Source organism: Vanellus vanellus (genome assembly GCF_965231255.1).
Source record: "Vanellus vanellus genome assembly, chromosome: 1".
Classification (NCBI taxonomy): domain Eukaryota; kingdom Metazoa; phylum Chordata; class Aves; order Charadriiformes; family Charadriidae; genus Vanellus; species Vanellus vanellus.
This window is the reverse complement of record NC_138905.1, coordinates 150386340-150404460: the sequence shown is the minus strand read 5'-3', so window position 1 is coordinate 150404460 and position 18121 is coordinate 150386340. Positions and strand designations below refer to the sequence as shown.

Here is an 18121-nt window from a genome sequence, read left to right as displayed (position 1 = left end):
TTTTCTTCCTCACCTGCAGTTCCTCTAAAATTCGTGTTTGGCCACAGAGGGCTCGGTGCCGGGGAGGGCACCGGGCAGGGCTGTGCGGCGGGGGCGGGGACCGGGATGGGGATGGGGACGGGGACGGGGTCCCGCCGCCGGGAACCGGCTCCGTCCGCGGCGGCGCGCGGCCACCCGCCGCCCCCACCGGCCGGTACCCAACGGCCCCGAACGGCCCCGAACGGCCCCGCCCGGGATGGCCGAGGGCAGCCCCACCTCCCTCCTGCACCTCTCCATCATCCGCTGGTGGGTGCTGGGGACCGAGCCGGCGGGGCGGCGGGGGGGGGCTCCGGCTGAGGATGGAGGGGGGAGCGCGGGGGAGGGGGGAGTATGGGGGTATGGGAAGGGGGGGTGGGGGGTACGGCTGTGGTCTTCTCTCGCCTCTCCCCCCCCCCTTGTCGGGGGGCTTACAGGACCTACCGGGTGGGCTTGCCACAGGGAGGGCAGGAATCTGACTTTTATGGCAATTTTGTAGGACAAGACTCTGGTTTGCTGTAAAGGCCCCACCACAGAGTGAAAGAATCACAGACTGGTTTGGGTTGGAAGGGACCTTGAAGATCATCGGGTTCCAACCCCACTGCCACAGACAGGGACACCTCCCACTAGACCAGGCTGCTCAAAGCCCCATCCAGCCTGGCCTTAAACACCTCCAGGGATGGGGCATCCACAGCTACCCTGGGCAACCTGTTCCACTGTCTCACCACCCTCACAGTAAAGAATTTCTTCCTACTATCTAACCTAAATCTACCCTCTTCCAGGTTAAAGCCATTCCCTCTCGTCCTATCACTACATGCCCTTGTAAAAAGTCCTTCCCCAGCTCTCCTGTAGGCCCCCTTTAGGTACTGGAAGGCTGCAATAAGGTCACCCTGGAGCCTTCTCTTCTCCAGGCTAAGCAACCCCAACTCTCTCAGCCTGTCTTCATAGGAGAGGTGCTCCAGCCCTCTGAACATTGTAGCAGTGCATAAATGATGCCATGAAAGCAGGGACATTTCCATGAAAGTCCATCTCCTGACACAAGTCTTACTGATGTGGAGGTGGTTTTACATGGGGGAAAAGGGGCTTTGTCTCAGCCTTCCCACTCATTGGGATCTGGCCCCTGGGCTGCCATCCACTTGACATGATGCTGCAGTGCAGATTGCGAGGACCATCCCTGGCTGGGCCACTCATGCCTGGTGTGCTTTTACAGCGGCCGGTGGCACACTGGCATTCAGAGCGATGCTGAGTGATTGGCATTCTCCGAGGTTATGTTTCCCTGAGGCAAAGGTAATGGTTGAACTCCCCAGTGAGATACTTTCTGTGGTGGAGTAAGGTTGTCACCATCATTTCCTCGTGCTTTGAGAAGAGCGTCATCTGTGGTGTGACAGCCAAAGAGAAACCAGGGCTGCTTTCCTTCTTTCCCTGAGCACAGCTGAGCCCAGCTAGTATGCAGTGTTGAAGCTTTGTGTGAAACAGCAACAACACATCCAAGAAAACTTTTAACTTGACAGCCAGTAATCTTCAATCTTTCTATTTCCCCCCTCAGTAATACCTGAGCAGCAGGAGTTATTCTGTGCTTTTGCTGTGATATAGACACCACTACTCCCATTTTAAAAGCACTGAAGGAAGAGATTCACCCAAGGTCATCCAACAAGTTTGCGACACTGCATAAAACTGAATCATAAACAGTCCTTGAAAGGATAAACCGATGATTTTTTCATCACAACAACTTTCTGAATCACCTTTTCATGTTTTGAAGATTTTAAAATATTTGGCTTCATTTTACGGTTGGTGCATTGATGATAGCAAACCAGATTTTGGTCCAGGAATGGTTTAAGAGCAGACTTGCAAACCTGTATAATGGCCTGGCTGCCAAAGGTTCACACATAACAGGTGGCAAACCCCAAAACCCTGGAGTCCATGTGAGGTCCTAGAACTGATCAGGTAACAATCCCTAAGGAAACTGTGGGTAGAAGGTCGTAGATAAATGGAGGAGATCTTTCCTCATGTGCTTTTTATTTAACCCCCATCTTCCTCCCTTCCCACTCTTTCCTTTTGCTTTTGTTGTCCTTATTAACAGTTTTGTCTTGATGCGTGCCATAAATGCTCAGCTTTTGAGAACCTCGGGGCTAATAGGCAAGAAGATGAGCACTGTGCTCTTTTCTGTGTGGATTTTTTTTCCTGACAGACAGTATTTTTGTGTTATGTGTCAGCGCTAAGAATGTGTTTGACTTGTTATTTGAAAAAGGCTGGCAGTTTAATAGATGCTAAATTCACAGAATGAAATTCCCAAATATTTTGTCACTAAATAGTTAAATGCTGAGGCGAAACTACTGGCAGAACCCAGCTACTGAAGCATGAATTAATTTCTGCTGCACTTCCAATGACTCTTGTGGTGTTATATTAAGGATGGATTTGGACTTGGGTTTAATCTCCTCTGGGACTGCTCAATTACGAAGGGTTTTGAGATGGTTGCTCTAGAAGAAACAAGCATTTCTGCCTGCTGGGAGGCAGAGCTCAGGCAGGACTCTTATCTAGAGTAAATTTCACTTACCTTTCAGCCCCATGACGGGAAATACCCCATTAGCGCAGCAGATCCCGACCTTAGGTGCGGATCCCTGCTCACGTCTCGCCGTGAAGTCTTTGCCGTTGGGTGGTGGGGCTGGAGGTGGTGAGGAGCTGGCAGGGAGCCCACCACAGCTCAGCCCCAGCGCTTGGCAGCTCCAGCCTCTTGGGTTGGTGGGTGAGAAGATGGGCTCCCAGGAGGTAAAAGTGAAGCATTTCGGGGCCTTTTGCTAGGGAGAGGGAAACCTGGGGGAGGCAGTCAGCCTTCTTCCCTGGAGAAAGGGGAGGAGGCATGAATAAAAGATGAGGTAGACACCACCAGACTGTACAGCCATCACGGTCTTGCCCAGTCTGTTCTAGCCAGCCAGTTTGCGGAAGACCTTATCCACTATCTAATGCCAATACAGGTAATAAAGAAAAATAAACACTGGGTCGCCTGAAATCAGGCTACTAACAAAAGAGAGGATGCTGATTTTAAATCCAACTGGCTTATCTCACCTGGTGATTATGAAAAGTCTGCTTTCCCAACCAGCTCGATTATCAGTAAAGACACAGTAACTGGTACTGCGCTGCACTAGCATTCATCTGATAAATCAATTAAATATGCATAAATCATTTGGTATAACAGAAGCAGAGTCACAGTAAGAAAACACTGTCATACGATCAGTGTGTCATGCTTTGAAAATTAATCTCTCTGCTTCTTTGCTCCAGCTTTGCTCCTGTATTTGTACTGCAGGAGGCTATTATCTTTTGACATTGAAACCATTGGCATTATCTCATAATTAAAGGTCTTTATTTTTCTGGTGAAGGTAATACCTTAGGCTAATAAGTAACTAAGTTTATGTCTTCCTCACCTTATTCATACAATTAGTTGCATTTACTTGACTATGACCGTTCTGAGAAGTAGGATGAGTAAGGGATTTGGCCAAAGCACAAGTATTTAAACGCCTAAACCAGTTTAAGTCCTGGCAGTTCTGTTACATAGTAATGGTAAATTAAAATTCCGTTCTCTTATTAAACTTGTGCTAAAATCAGTGACATTGTATGAGAACAGAATTTGGTCATTCATAGTTTGTGCACTCTCTGTCCCAAAACATCATATTGGACATTTTAGATGGAAAAATGCTCGTCATGCTCATCATCTTTGGTATAGTGGAGACCGCTATAATTAGAAGATTGAAGTTACATCCTATTAGAGAGATACTAATATTTTGTGTATTGGCGTTAATGTTATAATGATAATACTAAGTTGTATTTTTTATATTAAAAACTATGAGATCTAATTAATTTATTAACAGAGTCTTCACATGGCTTCTCTTACACTCTGGAAATGAAGAAAGTGGATTTTTTTTTAATATATGTAATATAAAAAAAAATATATATAAAAGAGGTATCTTTTTTCCCCAGAGTACAGATTAACATAAAAGTAGTAGCTTTTTTTTTTGATTCTACACTTCTATAAAATCAGAGTAACTATTGCAGAGTTCACTGTAAACCCGATGAGCTATTACAATCACAAACTAACAATTCTTTCTTCGAATTCTGACCTAAACCAATTGATGTTTTTGTTTTAAAGGATAGCTGATAATTTCTATTTGTGTGAAGGATGCACTGTGCCCCGTTGGCTGCTATATGAATTGTATATGGAAGGCTGCAGTCCAAATTCCAAGTATCAAGTAAATTCAGCCACCTTTGGAAAGGTACAGAATAGATAGGCTATATAAGATAATAAGCAGAGATACCTAAATGGAAAAGCTGATGATCTGATAAATAACAGAGATGAGTGAACATGTAATGTGTTACGGTTGTGTCTTTTCTAATGTCTTTCTGGTAAGCCCTCATGTAGACACTGTTATACTAGAGAGAAGATGGTGGTGGAGTTTAATTTCTTCAGGGAACTGGTGTATGTTATACTAGCAAAGATTTGTTTTGCCAATAAATTTTAGAAATTTTTGCCAGGGTAAACAGCACAAGGTTAACAAGCTCATCCTGAGGAGCTGATTCTTCTGTCCTTAAAAGACCCCCTTGATTGTTACATAATTTTATACTTTCCTTCTTAAATATACTTACAGAGATTTTGCCCCAAACACAGACTAAAAAAAATGTTATAGAATCATCCAAGCAAAACAAATGCAGATGTAAAACCCAACCTCCTTCAAACAGTTCCACTTTTCTAATACATGGAGGTTGATGCAATCCACAGGGCAGTTATCACGTAGAAATCCCAGTTGCGACAAACACTCATAGCTATTCAACGTTATTTAACAAATTAAGAAAGATAGAATTCCTTGTGATCATTCGTTGCTCAAGACTGTTTGTTCAGAATTTCCTATTTTTACCGCTAATATTATTCTATTAGTGCCCATGGTAGCAACTACTAAGCATTTTTTAACACAAAACCAAAATAATTTAAGTAGAAGTTGTACCTGAAATCAATTTCATTTGTGCAGATAACCTCATTTTATGAATCATTTATCTCAATTCAGTTGAATCTCATTTTTTTACTGGGTAAGTTAAATCACTCTTACTTACAATTAAGATTTGAGTGAGTGATCCAGCATGATTTATTACCGTAGCTTAATGGATCACCACCCATCAGCCAAGCCCATGGGTAGAAGCTGCCTGGCTCAGCGTAGAAGTCTGTTGTGAAGCTAGTCACCTTAAAATATCTTGGTAGTCAATGGAGAGAAATAAGTAGTTATATATGATTCCTCTCACCCTAAATGAGTCATCTCAGGCAGCTCAGAGGAAATGTGCCTCGGATGAAAACTGCCTGTTTTTCTCCATTGACTACAGAGTTTGCAGCAACTAGCTTAGACATCTCTACCTTGTAACCACGTAGGTAAGATTAATCCCATCCTGTCTGTACGCTTTCAGGTGCTCCAGCATGATGGAGTTACCACCTGTAAGCTAAGCCTCCTTGTGGTTTAAGTTAATGCATTTTACTTATAAGTTGGGACAGGCATGGATGAAGCATGAGTCTGGTCACGCAGAAGAGCTTAGCTGATGAGCCATAGCTGCCATCGGTCGGTGCTTGCAACTGTTTGCCCATGACCTTAACCTACCCAGTGCATTGCGGTGCAAGTTAACATCTCCCAAGTGAGCAAGCTGGGGTGCAGCTCCCCAGCGGCTTGACACGGTCTGTCCTTCTGCAGCAGGAGGTAGGACCATGCAGCAAGAGGCTGAGGAGGACAGGAACTGCAGCAACGCTGGTTTAAACTAAAGGTGCAGGTGTCAATGGTGACCACGGCCTAGCTAATAATCCATCGAGCTGCAGTAACCTATAGTAACCTGGCTGCATTACATGCGTGTGGACTGTAAGGACTTCTGCAGTCAAGTCCCATGTGAATCAAACTGTGATGATTTAAGACACCACTCATCTCATCTGCCCTATCCCTCTGCCCAAACCCACCGTTGTCGCTCTAGAAGGGGCAGTGGTATTCTTCCTGTGTCTCGTGCCACAGAATCCCCAGTTTCACAGCCTGTCCTTGTAGGAAAATGAGATTATGCTAAAATACCAGTGTGAGATAGGGAGCAGCTGGGGTGGGCGCACACAGAAACGTGCAAAGAATAGAACCACTCCAACACCGTTACAACTGGAGGCGCATGTCCATGTGAGTTGGGGCAATTTGTCCTTTAGCAGGCCTTTGGACCAGCAAAGTGCACTTTGCACAAAGTCCAAGTTTTGCACTGCTAAGTGGAGGCTGCCCTCACTCCTCGCTGACGTTGAGTACTTGATCCTCTGTTCCTGCTATATCGGGAACGTTAGCTCCAGCTGTCCTGGGTTAGTCTCTGTCTTCACAGAACAGCTCATGCAGAATAATCATAGTGAAGTGGATTACAACCCTGACAGTATCTTATTACTCTGGAGGGCCTAACCTTGACAGATGCTGCGTGACCTCAGTTCACACTTACCGCCGCGGTGGTCAAAAGGTTGCTTTGCAGCTTGATGATTCAGATCCTTTTAAAACAGTTAAGTCAGGCCTTATCCTGTGAGTACTCGTTACAAGAGTGAGTGAGCGGGTGAAGTCCCTCGTCCTGCTTGAATGAGTAAGGCTGGTGGGTCCAGCAGACTGCTGGAGAATCACGGCAGCTTCGAGTTCCTTTAGCTGATGTACCCCACCTGACTGTGGGTGGTCCCCTGGTGCGCGCGCTGACTGCACTTCAGTGCAAGGTGAACCAGACTAGTCTAAAATTTCCTACCTGAGGGAGGTAATCCCTTAAATTACTTAGATTTCAATCCACAAAAGCCCAATTGTGTTCCGTTACCATTTGAGAAGCGTGTAAGAACAGGTATTAGCCTGCAAATGATGGAAGGCAAAATAAGTGAATAAGGAGAAAAAAAATGTAGCAGATATGTTTTTGCATTTTAGAATGAATCTCTACCATCTCTAATTTTCTGTTTTGGTGGTTTTTTGTGTTGTTTTTTTTTTTTCTTAGCTTATTCGGTTAGTTTTCCCAGGTCTGGGGACAAGAAGGCTGGGCACAAGAGGGAGTACCAGGTATCGGTTTTGCTACCTTTGTTTAAAAACGTTATTTATAACTGTTCTAATAAAATTTAAAAATGGCTGGATTTTCAGCTCCAGCACTCTAATACAGCAGCTGAATTGTTGGTTGCAAGTCTGTAACACATTGCAAGATCCAGAGTGATTCGTGATGTCACCAAATACATTGAAATAGAGTTCATTCCATGAAAATCGCCACATCAGAGCTGCTTTGGTAGGGCACGAATTCCAGACCAGACTGTTTTTTAAAAAATCAGCGCTTTGAGTTGTAATAGCTTTTACAACATGGCTCGCATGGAGCATCTGCCAGACATCACAGCCTTACTCAGAGCTCTTGAGACACAGGGTCGGGAAAGCCTGGCTTCGGGATGCACGGGGGTGGCAGCTGTGATTAATGTCTGTGTTGTGCTTTTCATCCTTGCACATATCTGTGAAGTGACCCAGCATGTACTGGCGGTCAATGGAAATGTTGTAAACAGTTTAAAACCATTTAAATCAGAACACGTCAGATCCTCCTCCTACATTTCTTTCCTTTCCCTTCCCTCTCTTCTTCTACAGCACCGAGAGTTTGATGCTCTTTCATTGATCCAATGTCCAAACTTATAATCACACTCTGAACATCCAGAGTGGAAAAAGGGATGTTTTAAGGGCATTGAGACACGGTAATTTTACAAGCATTTTGAGTAGCTGTCACGTACTGGCTTTGAGGCAGACATGCCCTTACTTGATCTGCGACTTTTCTCCACAAGTCTGGACTTGCTATCAGCTTGATCCAGCCAGATCCTTTATTTTGGGAGTGCCTCACCGCAGACACTCCCAGGCTTCTCCTCATAGCTGGCAGGATTTGGGATGGTGCGTGATAGCCCTCAGCCTCCGTGCTCTCTCTTCCCATCAGCAGAAGGTTACCCTCTGCTGGCTGCTGGTGGCCCAAATCTACGGTGCTGCTCCCCTGGCTTCCCAGTGACCCAGCCAGGGAAGAACCAGCTGGGAGCACCTGGGTAGCAGGGATGGCAACTCCACTGTTCATTGAGGGCAGGATAAACCTTAGAGAAGGTCTGTCAGGTTTCTTGGGTTTTAGCTTGCCACGACCACTGATGGGCCATTCAGTTGCTAAGCTACTGTGAGTGGCCGCGGAACAACGACACCAAATCCTCAACTTCCATGGGGATATGGAGACCTCTGTCAGCTGAAACTCTGGTTCCTGACTTCTCTAGCTCTCTTGTACAAACCTGTTGCACCCCCATTCACTGGATTAAATTTTTTTTTGTTTAGAAGAAAGTATCATTGCACGGCAAAAACTGTTAAAAAGAGTTTGTAAAGAGTTTGCATAATTACCTTCTGTTGGGGAAAATAAATTTTCAACAGAATTTAAAAAAAACAAATGTAGCTTTTTTACTTGTTCTTTTCTTTTTTAAATAGGGTGATCATCTGGTTTCAATGGAGGGATACGAATTATTTGCTGACGTTGAAAATCATATGCTTGTCAGTTCGTATTTTTATTTTCTAGGTATCATTACGATGGAATAGCTATCAAGAAGGACTCTTCCTTTTATGCACGTTATTGCTCTCTTCTGTCTGAAAAAAATTATCACAGGTTTGTTTTTTAAATGTTTTAATCATAAAATGTCACATGACAGTCTCTATATTGTCTGTATATAAAAGCCTGTAAATCATCTGTTGAACATTGACAACAGTATTCTATTTTTCTTTTCACTATAAAAGTGCTTTGCCTTAATAGAGATGCTCCATTTTGAAAACATGTCCTGCCTAATTGAACTTCCTTGAATTGGACATTTTAGCCATGTAGATCTTAAGAGCAGGAACTCGTGCCAAACCTAAAAGAGGAGCTTAATATAGTCAGACTGTAAATGGGAGCTCAAATAAACCTATTGGCAATTGCTTCGTGACATTGCAGCACCTTCCTTATTAAACAGTAGGTTGAAGAGACATGTATTAAAGTATAAATGACTGCACTGTTTTGAAGAGTGCTACGCGCAGTCATGTTATCTGGGTTTTTTACTTCTTGAAACAATGAGGCACATTACTTTGAAAGTACTTCCTTCACTTTGTTTTAAAATTTCCGATTTGAAAATCACCTTTTGTAAGGGAACACCAATGAGACAATGTATAAGACAAGTAGAAATTTATTGCAAAAATTAAAAGTCTGAAAATAATTGATGAATGTAAGATACTTTTGCAGAATAAACTGTAGACACGAGCAAGTTGCTGTTGTAGGCAGGCAAAGGAAGAGTTCTCTTGGTTAAGCTCGTGGTTGAGATAAACAAACCTCAGGCTTGCCTTCTCACCAGAAAAAAAAAAAAGAAGGGAAATGCTGCCACCGCTTAGCAGTTTTACACTGCTTTTAAATGCACAGAAGAAAAATATGTGCAGCCAATGGCTTGGACTTTGTACGCCAGGCTCATATCCTCACTCTCTTACTCGCTTGTACGTGACTTTTATGTCTATGCGGATAAATCCTGTATTTTGTTTTCCATTCTTTAATATGGACACACAGCATTTTTCTATAGCATGAATGTTAGAAGGATACAAGTCAGCCTATTAAGTGCCCAGACATTCTGGTGGTGATGAAAGCCATTTCAGTGTCTGTGATATTTTACATGATAGTTACATAATTGAATACATGCTCTGCGAGGAAAAGGAAAAATTATACCTATACGTCTGTTGCTTTCCTCTGTAGGTTTTATGGCAGAGTAATGTTGCAGAAGTCCATAGAGTGACAACGGTAAAGAATGGGATAGGGCAGAGGATCAGGTTCCGCAGATGATCAAGTGGCAATTGGTTGTTGTGAGACCAAACAAATTATTCATTGGCAACTCGAGGCTCATTTCCGATGCGACCCTTACTGAAGCGATATCCCTCGCTACTCATGCACCCAGGATAACCAGAACAGGCCTAAGATTTGATGTCCGAAACAGGCAAGGGTCTTGGCCACTGTTCAAGGAACATTGCAGGTCTGTGACTGGCTCTCTGCTGGTCTGTCTTCTTCATGGAAAGAAAGGTGTTCCCCTGAAGTTTCACTTGAAAACAGTGACCTTGCCCGGGTGTATTAGCGGAGCTGATAGTTCTGGTCATAGAAGAAACGAGAGAGAGAACAGAACAATTTGAATTGTTACTCTTTTTCTTCCCAGCATAGAAACATGCAGAAAAATTACAAAACATAGGAGGAACCAAAGAAGCGATGTTGGCTAAATCCGGGCCAGGTGCAGAAACAAGGCCTTTAGCCACTGCTGGGAGCCAGAAGCACCATGTATGCCAGCACAGCTTCTGTCCTTGGCCCCCTCACAGAAAGAAGCCACGTTCCCTGACCGACTGGGGAACATCATGCTCTAGGCCATTCTGAACCATAGAGGAGCCACTGCACTGGCTGCAGTCCTCCCTCTCCTTCTCCACCAGCTGCCAGAAGTGCCTGCCCAGACATCTCCTAAACAACCATATTTCATTTGGTCAAACCAAGGAAAAGAAGGTCCATTCCAGGGAGAGAGCTGACATGACCAGCCATCTGGTGATCTTGATATAGTTTCTTGGGATAATTTTTTTTTTTTTAGAACAAGAGGTAACGGGCACAAACTTGAGCATAGGATGTTCCATCTTAACATGAGGAGGAACTTCTTTACTTGGAGGGTGGCAGAGCACTGGAACAGGCTGCCCAGAGAGGTGGTGGAGTCTCCCACTCTGGAGACATTCAAAACCCGCCTGGACGCTGTCCTGTGCAACCTGCTGTAGGTGACCCTGCTCTGGCAGGGGGGTTGGACTAGATGATCTCCAGAGGTGCCTTCCAACCCTGACCGTTCTGTGATTCTGTAACTTTTCAGATCTAAAAAAGAAATCAAAATATAAAGGTCATCTTTCGAGTTGCAAGTCTCTTAACTACCAAATTATCTTGTCTGATGCTTCCTTCATTGAAGACAGTCATAAGAAGTCACTAAGTTGATGTGTGAAGCCAGACAGCTGAAATTAGAACAGCTTCCGCTCTAAATGCAGCCAGACATCCCTGTCCTGAGCCAACATGCACACCTGCAACTCAGCTAGGTGTCACAATTACTTCTTGTGTCTGTTAAAGGACAGCAGGAATAAAAAAGAGAGAAAGTAGTAAAAAAGCACAGAACACAACCAGAGATGCATGAATAGCATGATTAAAAAAAAAAAAATTAGGCCACATACAAAATAAGCAGCAGCTTCAACCAAATAAGTGAGTTTGTTTCCATCTGTATTTAGGATTTTGTACATTCTTTGCAAATAAATAGGAACACATCATCTTTACTGTCTTCTCAGTAGAGTTCAGTACTTTTTGAAATCAGAATTTTTCATGATCTAATGAAGTTGATAAAAGCAGGAACAGCAAATTCTGGATTTTGTTTTTAATTAGAAAATTAGAAATTTAGAAAAGGAGTAATGAAAACTTGAAGACTTTTCTACTTGCAACAACTATTGTTCCCTCCCATGCCTGAATAGAGTCCAACATGCAGGTGATTTTTCTGTTGCATCTACCTGAGGGGAAGGTGGAGCCCAGAGCCCAGTTGAAAGACCAAGGCATCCACCCAACTTGCTGGTTGGTGAAGAAAGGGGTGGTTTCAAAACTATGTTCCACTGTCTCTAATTACTGAAAACAATATTTCTTGACCTTATTGAGATGGTCGGCAATTGCCGTGGTGCTGGTAATGAGGAACTAGGTCCCTGAGGGATCTGGCGGTTTGTGACCTTTGCTTGTTGGTATAATAGAAATGGCACTATGATTATAATGGTTTGCCTTTGACTACAAAGAAGGCATTTGCCTTTTGATAGTCAGTGGGGCCTAGGATGTGGCGGCTGGCTGAGTTGGAGTGATGAGGATGTTCTTATATAGCACCTGTGAGTTGGTTCACTTAGAAATCTTGGATTTTTTGAAGATATGTGTACCATGATGCTGCTGATCATGTTATGAAGGAAAGTGTAAATAAGCACAACTGTACCCAATGAGGTCTCCAAATGTATTAAGGAGATTTAAGGGAATATGGTATTTACTGATTTACCGTATCTACTGTTACAGTAGAGTGCCCTCTAGGAATGGGAGCTTTGAGGACGAGCTCTCCCCAAAACGGTACTTGGTCTGGCAGATCAAGGAGGCTTGGAGTATGGCAGTGTTAGAAAATGCCAGCAAATTTTGGCTTCATAAGACTCACTGTAAGATTCTAGTAATAGGGAAGTTTGGGGCTTCTGACTTTCTAGTGAAGCAAACCCACGATTTTTTAATAAAAAAAAATCTGATATCATTCTAGCAAATTAGCTTTTCTAATCTCAGTGTAATCTGACAATCAACAGCACACACATTCACCACCCTCCCTTCTTTCATTTTTCCTTTGTCCCTCCCGTTCACCTCGTCTTTTAGTCTTTTCATCATCCCCACCGTCGTATTTCCCATTTTAGCTCTAGATCCCACCCCATAGCATCATCCAAACCCTGCAAGATACATGCTGAAACTCCTCGTGATTTTGCTGTCACCCCTTCTCCCCTTCTCCCACCCACCTCTTGTTTTGTGTGTCCCGTCTTTACCCAGGCACCGCTCTCCAGGGGAGGCGAGCAGCTCTGCCTGGCAGCCGAGCACCTCCGCGGGCACCGGGTGAGTCTCAACCACCTTTGCTAACAGCGGGAGCACGTAGATGTTAGCTTTCTGTAGCTATTTGCACTTAATGGTCACCGAGCTGCCGGCTGGCTGCTGGGGCGCGGGAGGACCCATGCAGCAGCACCCCTTCCCGCACCTCGCTGTCCCCACAGGGGGGGGGAGCGGGGAGCCAGCCCAGCTAGGGAGCCAGCTCGCTGGAGGAGAGCGATGCTGATATGTGTTGCCATAGCAGCAGCAGCAGAAGATACAGCTGGCCGCCTTCTCCGGGAGAGCAGGAGCTGGAAAACATTCATTAATTTTGTTTCACAGGCTTTAGAAATGGGCAGGAAGGACCTATTTGGAAAAAGCGTTATGAAACATCCTTTCTTAGACATTCTTCCCTCTGTCCAGCCACCAACTCTGAAATGTCTGGGAGAAAGAGTTGATAACGTTACCAAACACACCCAACATGAATGCCGTGCCCTGTCTTGGGCAGCCAGTTTGGTTGTTTCACTGGAGCACTGCCTTCATGGCAGAGGGAAAGGTAATTTTTCAGGTGGCAAGGGGCAGTTCTGGGAACAGCCAAGAAGTGAGAGGAAGCATTTTCAGTGGCTTGAGTTTCCAAGCAGATGAGTTGTTACAGTTTGTCCTCTGTTCCTTCAGGACGTATGGTGGTACCCTGGTTTATAATACATCAGAGCAGTGAAACCCAGCGGCCGGGATCGGATTAGATAGCCTGAGTGTTAGGTCACCAGTGGAAGCACGTTTTCTACAAAGCCCCTGCCTGTCACCCTTCAAAACAGCCGAGTCCAAAAGGACCTTGGAGTTTGAAATGCCTTCACAGACAGCGAGCAGGTGGCAGCAGCAGATGGGGGCTTGACTGGAGGAATCCAACTCTCACAGCATGTCCCTTTTACTAGCAACGTTGCTTCTCCCTCCTGTAGCATCAGCCTCAGCAAAACAGGCAGGGAGAGTGGTAGGAGAGGGAAAAGCAGGAAAGCAGCCTATTCTGCCCGCATCCCTGGCTTTTCAGCCAAAAACCAGCGGTCAAGCCTTTGCAGGTCCAGGTGAATTCTGACCATGTGGAACGTCACGGCGGGCTTGCAAAGTAAATGGGGGACGACTGGAAAAAAAAACAAACAACCCACATTTACACTGATATAGGCTGCAGGAAATGGAAATACTGTGAAATCAAAGCACAAGGATGCTTCTGCTTTCATTATTTGCGTGTTTATAATTATTAGCATTCCAAACGAACTGCAACTGCAAATACAAACCCACAACTTTGCAAGAAGTTGGAAGACTTTGCACTGTAAAAAGTCTAATACCTTGCCATCATTATAATGAATGAATGGTTCGGTTTTACCTTAAAATTAAGAAACTGGTCTTCAGACTTGTTAGAAAATCATAAGGTTGCTGAATGGCAGGAAAGAGAGCAGGGTTTCTTTCCCAACCACAATGCTCCAATCTAGTGCACTCTATCCAGTTTGAGCTCATTTTCTTACTAAATACAGAATTAATTGGTGAGGTTTTTAAAGTTGGTTTGTTTGTTTGTTTTTTCTGTCGTATATTTTACCACAGGGGAAATGCCTGCAGTTATGGACATGCAGCTGGTTACAAGACCAATAGCGAAAAAAAAAGAACGGTGAGTTTCAGATACATCAGACTTATAACAAAATATCGATCTGCGTGTTTAATTAGAATGGCTATATAGTATGTTCTGATGAAACAGTTAACCCACCATCTTCTTCAAAATAATCTTTGCCTGCGTAATCTCAGTAAATGCTTACTTCCCGCACTCCTATTTCACCTGGTAGCTAAATATTTTTCTTTTCTTAATGTCATCTCAAATCATTTTATCTCTGCCGAGAGTGGAAATTGTGGCTGACAGCCCAGGTTTTGAATATCAGGGGAGTTAGTGGGGCACAACCTTCCTTGCCTGAGGCCGGCGGTAACAGATCCTCATGCCGCCGAGCCGGTGTCTTTTCGATGCGCTCAGAGATTATTGGCATGAGAAGCATTTAAATACTAGGAAACGGTTAAGAAAAAAGAGCGCATCCCCCACTCGCCCAAAAGGGCAGAAGCGAGGTAACCCGTGGCACTTCTCCCGCAAGCGTGCTGCCACGGGGTGGCTTGCCACCAGGGTTGCTGGTAGCCAGCCGGCAGAGCGTGAGCAACCAACTTAGGCGGACCAAAGTGAGGGAAAAAAAGGAGAGACTGCATGTCTGTCTTATTTTTACAGAGCACTCGGGTGTGGTAATGAGCGCTCTGAAGTGAATGTAATGACAGCTGATGAGAAGTGCACTGTCACCCTGACAGCAGAGCCGACTATCTGCAGCCTTATTTAGAAGGTTACACCCGTGACATGAGGGCTATAGAAAATATACGTGGAAGATATGTATAGCATTAAATATTCACTGGTTTTGAAAAGAAATTCATGTAATGTTTGGGACTTAAACGTTTAGTTCAGCCATGCTTGTTTCTTTCATCCGCCCCTACTTTCTAAAAAAAAAAGGACAAGTATTCCTCTGAAGAAATACATCTTATTAAAAAATCACGTTACACAATTTCAGGAAAGTACTTAATACCTTTAGCAGAGCTGACAAGATAATTGTGAACTTTTTTATTTTTTTTATTGTTCAAAACAAATTCTGATGCATCGAGAGCAAGGATTTGCACTGTTCTCCACCTGTCATTTATCTGAAGACTGAACAGGAGAGGTTTCACTACCCTTGGCCTGAATTCAGCAGATTCCATCCTTGGGAGCAAGAGTTAGGGAAGAAATATTCCTATGAAATGGTACGTTCAAGTATTCGGTCATCAAGCTAATTAGCTCTTTGCCTCCGTGATCTTTTTGTACCCTCTTTCTGGTCACCTTCTCCAGGTTGGACTGCTTGCCAATGACTACTACAGCTATTGTCAAGATATTTTACATATGGTGAGAGAGAAAGAGCTTGGCAAGGTACGCTTTTGCTTTAATAACACTCATTCTGACAACGGCAAACAACTCCAAGGATAAAATTGTTTCTGTGTAGCTTATCTACTTGATGGTTTGATCTAAGGTAGATGATCTTTTATAGACAAAAGGAGCACTCAGTCAAATTATTCGGGAATTCGTAATTAACACAACATGCTCCGAGAACCTGAGTTTATAGGGCATATCCTGAGCACTCCTGGCACATCAACAGGTCTGAGCCCAGCACAAAACACAAGGCCACAGACACATATCTTTCATTATATCCCCATATCCATGGCACAATCCTTTCTCTCCTCTTTCTTACGCTGCTCTGCGAGGTTCAGCTTGTTGCCCCAGGATGCTTCCACTTACGCTGGAGCCCGGCCAGGATGGGGCCAGGCGAAGAGCCCAGCTCCACGCTCGTTCTTTTGCTTCTGTGCCCATGTGTGTTGTTTTACTGACTTACACTTCGCGTTTCACAAGTGTAGAGTCAGTGAAAATTCATAAAGGATTTTGTGCGACAGGTGGAAGCCTGTATCGTGTCATTCTGGAGGTCTCTGCAGCCTGAAAGAATAGCACTGATGTCCTTGCCAGATGTATGCCAGCTGTTCAAAAGCTATGATAGGCAGCTATTCAAGGTACTGTTTGTTTGTTTGTTGTAATTATGTTATTATATGTTTGTGTCTTTTTGGTAGTTCTACCCGAGGAGAAGGGCTAGCTGCTTCTTATGGGCTGTACAATGGGATTTTCATTGGTACCTCAAGTCTGTTCTCTGGCTTTTTGGGGATTTTTTAAGGAGCCAGTGGAATTTGAGATTACATCCCTTTTGCTGGTATATATTCCTTTGAAAGTCCCTAATATCAATGGATTACACTGTTGTAAATGCAGTCTGTGGTTCTGGCATGAGGTTATGTGACTGAAATTTTGACTGATAACTGTTTTCCAAATTATGAGAGTTATTTTTCCCTTGAGAACACCACCACATTTCTCAGTGACATTCCATGTAGAAATATGCCGTTTTCTGATCAAAATAATTTGCTTCTTATTTACAGCAGGTCATTAAGTATTGTCTAGTACTTAATTCAGGAAACGATGTTTATTGTTAGGATCTTTTTCCTTCTGCTAACAAATGTAGCTTAGCTATTTCTTAATTGGAAGGGGAAAAAATGGGCTTCTTTACGTTTAAACTATCAATAAACTATCAATAAAATTTTCTTTCATGTCGCTGTAAATATCTGTAGTACACCAATCATGTACAGCTATGATTACATGAATTTGTATTCTAGGTAATGGAGAACATCCTACTTCATGATTTCCTGGAGGAGGTGCCCGTGCAACACATGCAATCAATCAGATTGTTCAGTAAAAATGTTGAATTTTGGCTGCTTAATGCTTTGAAAGAGTTTCCATTACCACTCCAAACATCCAAATTTAAAGGTATGTTTGAGTAATAGAGAGATTTTCATAAAAGAATCTTTGCTTAAACTGCAGAGATAATTATGTTACAAGACTCCTAGAGAAATTATTTTTAAAACTTTTTTAGCTGATATAACTGATAGTAATGAGAACTAGAGTCAGTTGGAATACAGTTAAAAATAAATAGTCTCAGATAATGTGTGAGAAAAAATTTAAGCCAAAAATATTCCCAATTCATGGTAAATTAAAGTGTACTCGAATCTTTTAAAAAAATCTATCTCTTGCCATAATTGCTTTGGCTATGTAGATGACTGAATAATATGTAGTCTGCCCTCTGAAATTTAGGTATTGTTCTGCCTCTTCATCTTGCAAGTAGTTTTATGTGGATAAATTAATTAATGGCTATAGTGCAATTCAATATAAAGGGGAATATAAAGGGGAAAAAAACTATAGTCCCATAGGGAAACTATGACTCTGTCATTAGAGGAGGATTTGAAAAAATCTATTATACAAAGGTGTGTGTATCTAAGTGTGTTTGTAAATATGTACGTACATATATACATACAGTTGCATATGATGCTGAAGATTCTGTCTAAAACATAATGTTCCTCAGTTGCTCATTGAGTGAAGACCAGCTCCTCAGTGGCAAAGCAGGGCTCCTGTGTTGACAAAAGATTGTATTATCATTCATATGTTCAAGGAAGACTTGCAGACAGTCTTAATTGTGGCGTTATCATAGAATCACAGAATGATTTGGGTTAGAAGGGACCTTATGAGATTATGTAACTGAAATTTTGACTGATAACTGTTTTCCAAATTATGAGAGTTATTTTTCCCTTGAGATCACCACCGGTCAGTGAGTTCCAACCCCCCTGCCATGGGCAAGGACACCTCCCACTAAACCAGGTTGCTCAAAGCCCCATCCAACCTGGCCTTGAACACTTCCAGGGATGGGGCATCTACAACTTCTCTGGACAATCTGTGCCTCACCACCCTCACAGTAAAGAATTTCTTCATAAGATCTAATCTAAATCTACCTTCTTCCAGTTTAAAACTGTTACCCCT

The 18121-nt window shown here is 43.4% G+C and overlaps 1 protein-coding gene across 1 annotated transcript in view; it reads left to right on the top strand.

Annotated features, from left to right (window-relative positions):
* Positions 1–235: 235 nt before the first annotated feature.
* RFX8 (regulatory factor X8) overlaps positions 236–18121 on the top strand; it is a gene marked incomplete at both ends in the record, with an annotated part of 31755 nt that continues 13869 nt past the window's right edge. Inside the window, 8 exons of the mRNA XM_082492966.1 lie at positions 236–285; positions 4157–4280; positions 7021–7082; positions 8593–8671; positions 15391–15483; positions 15569–15646; positions 16165–16278; positions 16927–17077. Of these exons, the coding sequence (XP_082349092.1) occupies positions 236–285; positions 4157–4280; positions 7021–7082; positions 8593–8671; positions 15391–15483; positions 15569–15646; positions 16165–16278; positions 16927–17077 (751 nt within the window). The remainder of the gene's footprint in view (positions 286–4156; positions 4281–7020; positions 7083–8592; positions 8672–15390; positions 15484–15568; positions 15647–16164; positions 16279–16926; positions 17078–18121) is intronic.